The sequence below is a fragment of the Pseudonaja textilis genome, chromosome 9, assembly GCF_049901715.1.
Source record: "Pseudonaja textilis isolate UNSWEBS1 chromosome 9, rPseTex1.2, whole genome shotgun sequence".
Classification (NCBI taxonomy): Eukaryota; Metazoa; Chordata; class Lepidosauria; order Squamata; family Elapidae; genus Pseudonaja; species Pseudonaja textilis.
In genome coordinates, this window is record NC_141998.1 from 8,025,358 (window position 1) to 8,031,645 (window position 6,288).

At 52.6% G+C, this 6,288-nt stretch overlaps 1 protein-coding gene across 4 annotated transcripts in view; it reads right to left on the bottom strand.

Annotated features, from left to right (window-relative positions):
- Positions 1-3,418, bottom strand: part of EBF2 (EBF transcription factor 2) — a 254,295-nt gene extending 250,877 nt beyond the window's left edge. For 3 of the 4 annotated variants that reach the window (XM_087938878.1, XM_087938876.1, XM_087938877.1), the window contains exon 1: positions 2,594-2,787. In XM_087938878.1, coding sequence (XP_087795004.1) covers positions 2,594-2,724 — 131 coding nt within the window. In that variant the 5' untranslated portion in view covers positions 2,725-2,787. Of the gene's footprint in view, positions 1-2,593 lie in introns of all 4 variants that reach the window. The other variant, XM_026714962.2, reaches the window with a different exon arrangement.
- Between the last annotated feature and the right edge of the window lie 2,870 nt (positions 3,419-6,288).

Sequence of the window (6,288 nt, forward strand, 5' to 3'; positions counted from 1 at the left end):
CACCGAGAGATTCCACGAGAGATCCGGGGTCTCTTATTTTCCTCCGGAGACTTGGGAGCCCCAGGTGGGAAGGCAGGAAGACCTGCCCGAACGTTTGAGGCTCCTCATACACGAGAGACCCCAGCACCCCCGGCGAAAGTTGACCCGGCCTTTTTCTTCTCCGAAGGGAGAACTTTACTCCTCAAGAGGGGAAGGAAAGGACTTGTGTCTAACTCCCTCGAAGAACAGACCAAACCAAACCCGGGGTATCCTGTCCCTGGCATCCAAGCGAAACTTTTTTTTTTTTTTTTTTGCATCAGCTCATCTCTGCGCCTCGGGGAGGAGAGGGAGTTTACCGGCCCTTTCTCGGCGTGCAATTCCCGCTGCATCTGACGCAAAACGGCGGCTTCTGCTTTCCAACCTCCCTGGCGCTCGAGTTGACCCCTGAGGAGGCCAGGGTACATTTGCAGGGCTCGCGGGGGCGGGAAGGAAAGTTTCCTAGTCCTTCTTGCAATCCTGCCGAAGCCCCTCTCCGCGGAGTCCAAAGGGTTTTTGTTTTACTCCGGGGTAAGACTTGATTTTTCACGGCAGCGGTCCAAGTTAAGCGTGCAGGAGCGAGCAGAGAGGTCGGTTTCCGTCGGCGGTGGTGGTTTTACGGCGTTTGGTTCCCAGCGGCGGCGGTTCGGAGCGAGAGAGTTCTGTGTTTCGGGAGCGTGGAGTTTTGGAGGCAATGTGTCCGTTGCCAGTCCTTCCTCACCAAGTCCGGATGGCTGCAAACTTTGAGGCTCAGTTCAAACTTCTCCCGCAGATCCCGCCGCTTTGGTTCTCTTCCTGCCACCGTTTAGAAGCGAATCTCCCCACGCAGAGGAGTACTTTTAATCCGTGGGGAAGGATGGCACGGGCGCTCTTGGCCTCACCGGGAGATGCCGGAGAAGCTGTGGCTGCGAAGGGCGATTCCGACGTCCAAGAAGTTCCTGAACTCAGCTGGCGTCGCTTCCCATCTTAAGGCTGAGAAGCCAGCCGAAATGGAGAGCAGGCCTGGGCGAATAAAGCGGCGCAGCAGAGCGGGCGTTTCCTGGCGTGCCATTCTTTTAGCCCAGTCTCAGTGGCCCAATTCACACAACACAGGAAACTCTCAAATGTGTACTTTCTTGGCTTTTTGACTCGTGGTGTTGTTCTGTGAAGCCCGCCAAGTTGTCATTTGAAAATCGCGTGGTCTGAGAATCCAGGCAATGTTGGTTGATTTTAGGAAGCAGGCTGGATTAAAACTGTCTTTGCTGTGGCTGTGTAAATTCAGCCTAAAGATCAACTGGCATCTGCTTTGCTTCCCTTTAGTCATTCACCCAGGCCAAGTTACTCAGCTTCCAGGCACCTAACACCCTCGAACTGGTGTGGCCACAGAAGTGCAGAGATGACCCCAGTCTTGCACGAGTCTGATACCAAGCTCCCTTCCTTGGGTTTCCCTAGCCTAGCCCTTGCTCCAAAGGGTCCCGTTGAGTTCCCTTGTTTAGCACGATCTTTTCAACAGAGTTTGATTCGAACTCCAGTTCCAAGCACAACCGCTCTTCTCACACTGCTCTAAGCCATGGTTTGAGTATCACTGAATAAACCACCATTGGCTGGTATTCGCCAAGCATTCTAGCCACCCACCACCCTTATAGTGCCTCAGGTGTTGAGTTCACTCAACCCGCTAACCAAATCAATCACACGGGTTGAACGGGTTCGTGTGAATCAGGCCTAAATGTCATTCGCGGTTCAGCACTAAGTCTACCAAGCGTCCTTTCTCGTCTTCGAGAGGCATCCTGCCCACTTTGGATCGGGTTAGAATGAGCGAGTGCTGATCAGAGGGTGAGGATGGCGGGCAACCTCTTATCCCTCAAGCTTTAGGTCCTGAAATAAAGTGGGTAAATCGGGTTCTCGGTTCCTTTGCATGCTTTCCCAGATGTTTCCCAGATGTTCAATGCCAAGGATTTTAAAGGCTGGTGTGAAAATAACAATTCAGTTTGGAAGTTTGTAACTTCTGTTGGAGGGAGTTCTAACGAAGATCAATCAGGCCATCAGCCGTGGAGGCTACTACTATCCTATCCTAGAGACGTTTGCACTAGAAAATGAGGATCGCTGACGGGACGGGACGACTTTCTTAAGAGAAGGAGCTGGGCAGCATCACTCTAGGACTGTTTCCTCCAGAGTAAACCTGACGCCAGGCATCAGCTCCTAGAGAGCTGGTTTCTCAGACCTGCTGGAGAGTTCAGCATCCTGAACTCTCTGGAAAACGGGCCTCTTATTTTCCACTGCCCTTCACTGCCTACTGAAAAGTAAACCCCAATCCCACCACAAGACGACTTCCTCCGAAGTTGACTAGGCCAACACAACACACACACACACAACTGAAGCGCCGGGTCCTTCTTTCCAAAGGGTGCAGAGATCTCCCCAGACCAACTGAATGTGTGCAGGAAACAAATATAAACCGAGGAAGGGATCGGTCTGGGACCGATCATCTAAAGGGGCCCGAGGAGCAAAGAGGGCGACGGCACACACACGCACACACACCCCAAACAAGCCCAGCAGGAAGGGAACTCAGCCAGCTGCAAACTCAAGATTTGATCTACTTTACCTTTGAGCGGCGATGTTGGCATCCACCACGCCAACGTTCCTGACCCAAGAGCGGACCGGATCCATCTCCGACCCCAGCACCTTGTCTTTCAGGATCGGCCCTCTTCCTAACGTATCTTGGATCCCAAACATTTAAAAAGAAAAAAAAAGTTTATTCCAAAACCCAACTAGGCTTTCCGACGGGGAGGAGGGGGGAGCGAACTTCCAAACCAGCGCAACCCACACGGCACCGATTCCTCTCCGAGCGAGAGCAGCGAAGCGCCTCCGCCTTTCAGGACGGGTTGGAGGGTCTTTGGAGGGCCCTCCGGTCCTTTAAAAGCAAAACAAAAGGGAGCCTTAGACAAGGGAACGGAGCGGCGGTGGCGGGAGGGAAGGAAGGCGGGGAGGGCGGGGGGAGAGGCAGCGTTGCTTTGCGCCGGTCTTTCGATGTTTGCAAGCCGAAGTCGCGGGAATCTCTCAGCCGCTTCCGAGGCGGCGAATCATCTTCTCTGCAGCCGCTGCCGGAGGGAGAGAGCCGAGGAAAGAGTACGCATTGCCGGCGACGTCCTTTCCGCGGGAGCGCCGGTCACCTGCTCGCCGGGAGACACCCGCGGGTGGGCTTCGCGGCTGCCTAAATCCACGAGGCGAAGGAGAGAGAGAGAGGGAGACCGGCCGGACCGCAAAAGTGGGAGGGAGGCGGAGGAGGAGGAGGAGGGAGGGAGGTGGGGGGGAGAGAAGCCGGGTCAGTGGCAAAAGGCAGAGGCGAAAACCGCTGCCAAAGAAACGCGGAAGAAGAAAACGGGGGCCGACGCGCGGCCGCTTTTCCCGCACCGAGTTCACCATGAATGGGTTACGGCCAGGGGAGCGAAAGTCCTGAGGGAAAGGGGCGGGGCGGCCTGGCCGAGGAAGGCGCGCCGATTTGCATAGGCTCGCCCCATTGGAGGAGGAAGAAAAAGGAGGCGGCCGACGCGCGACGTTCCGGCTTTAACCTCAGGAGGGGGCGGGGCTTGCTCGGGTTGGGGAGGGGCGGGGCTGCCCAGGAGCCTTGGACGCGCCGGAGCAGCGGGTGGACTTCAGTCGCTTGGCCGAGCGCTTTTTCTTTCTTTCTTTTTTAATTTTTTCTTTCTTTCGTTCTTTCGTTCTTTCGTTCTTTCTCTCTTTCGTTTTTCTTTTCTTTCTTTCTTTCTTTCTTTCTTTCTTTCTTTCTTTCTTTTTGCATTTCGGCTTGTTCAACTGACCCGGGTCGAAGGGAGGGAAATGGGAGTGGGGGTGTGCAGGGGGCGTGGGGGGGCAGGAAGGCAGCTTCGTTTCCAGCTGCGTCTCAACGCAGCGATGGAGCACCCCAAAGCCTTCCAGCTTGCAGAGAGGGTCGCTTCCCTACTTCCAGCTGCTGCTCGGGAATTGCAATCTGGGAACGAAGACCAGCGGGGGAGAGGGGGGGATCGAACTTGTGACACCTTTCCGATGGATTCCCTGGGGTCTCGCTGCCATCGCTCTGACTGTGAAGCCCCCTTTTCCAGTCGCTCTCCGCCGCTTGGCTGGGCTCGGGGAGAAAAGAGAAACGGGAGGGTGTGCGTGTCCGTGTGTTTTAATAAAGTAAAATAAAATAAAACAAGGGGCGAATTCACAGCTGGGCTTATACGCGAGCGGCTTCTTTCTGAGCGATTCCCGGTGGTGGAAAAGGCGCCCTGGTTGAACCTGCTCTGCTTGTTGGTTGACCGCTTTCCACAGAACTAGGTGTCTGGCTGGGGGAAACTTCCGAGGAAAAGGCGAGGCGTGTTCAAAAACTGTAACCTTTCACACGGACCATTCCTACAGAGAACGGGGCACAAGCCGCGCGTGCAAGCACTCTCTTTATAAACTTTTATTTTATTTTTTTGAAAGCCAGGAGAGATACATTAAGCGCAGAGCGTTTCTTGCAAACCTTGTCTCCTCGTCCGTCGGTCCGTCTTGCTGGAAAGAATAGCACGTCTGTATATCAATGCAAAGCGGCTTGGTGTCAGTTCTCTCTCCCCCCCACCCCCACCCCCACCGCGGCACTCCCCCCACCCCTGGTCCTTTTGTACGGCGATCTGGGAGGATAGACCTGTCTCTGAAATCTATCTAGCACCGACGCGAAAAACAGATTTCAAGACAATGCATGCAAATCTGGGCTCAGGAAGCCATCTGCCAGAGTTGGAAATCAGATGTTCCCCAGTTAAAGTGACAGAGCCCGAGTTCCCTTGTCTGTTTTAACTCCCTCATCCTTCTAAGGTACCGCGAAATTCCCTGCCTAATCCAACGCCTCGCTTCCAGCTTTTCCTTCATCTATTTCGAACTGGCTGGAAAACAAAACAAAACAAAACATGGAAAAGTTTGCTGGCATCTGCGTTGAGATGTTTTTTTTAAAAAGCCTAATCAAGAATCAGATTAAAACTCTTTTATGAATAAGGCTTAGGCGGCGAGGGGCTAGCGGAGGGGGGGAGGGGGGATCTGGCTTTTGGTCAAAAATGAAGCGGTGGGGGGGAGGGCAGGACAGAAAAGGAGAGGTCTAAATTATTGTGTCCGCGTTGGTGACAGATTTGACAGGAGAGGACCACATAAATCCGAAGGCCTTGTGTAGGGAAATGCTCAGTAATAACCTTTCCTTCCTTCAAACCTGACACTCGCCCTATATATACTATTTTTTGTAGTCAACGCAGAGGAAGTGAACATTAATTAAAACAATAGATTCTGTACCGTGACAGAAATATAAACTTTTATTTGCACAAATCCACACTCAGAGGTGCGCTCATGGATCTTTCAAGGAGATGAACAGAACTGAAGACAACGCACACATTTTAAAACCCTTCTTCCAGTATTCATTGATCTGCCTTTCAGAAATGTGGGCGCCCGCCTTCTCCTTTCCCTGAGACTTCTTCAGTAGGTTCCCTTCGCCTCCTCCAAGGTCAGGATGAATGACGGGCCCCAAAATGTTAATGATCTTAGGCGATTTTGTTCCATGGATATTTCTTTAAATCTGACCCGAAAATTCTCCAGCGGTGAGAATAGCTGCTTGGTAGCCTTTGGGGAGCCCCTGGCAATTGCTTCCATAGAAATGAGAGGACGCCCTTCAAGCAAACTTGCTAGGAGTCAGTTTAGAGTGGGAGATTGCGCTCCCAGAGATCGGGGAAGCCAGAAGCATCGAAAGCTCAGGGATGACCAACGCCATTCAACGATTGTTGTGCCTGTTATTAATAAATGAAGATAGGCTATGTGACCACAATGAGAGTTGGGTGACTCTACCAGAAAGATTTTCTGGAGTGGCCTTTTGGCGTTGTTGGCAACCAACAAAATATCTCCCCCCCTCCCCCTCCTTACACACACAAACACACACACACAGTTCAATGTTTGGAATTTCTGGTGGCAAGCCCGGCTTCTTGTCAAGCAATGCTGGCTTGATGATGCCTCGTACACCTCTACTGAAGAAAAGGCAGGAGCCATCTCTTCCAAATCAGCAGGACTGCTGATCAGGGGGCCAATATGGAAAGATGGAGAGGAGGATGCTACAGGGATCTTCAACATTGTCATCCTGGTACTTTCAGGTATTGGGGCAGATCTGTTGGCATTGGAGATGGAGGCCCCACAACATCAGAGCCACATCCTAGAAGGGAATGTCCTGAGACTGACTTCGGAGCAGAATTGAATAACCAGGAAGAGAATTTCGTCCTTATTTTGAAGATCTTGGCTTGCTACGGA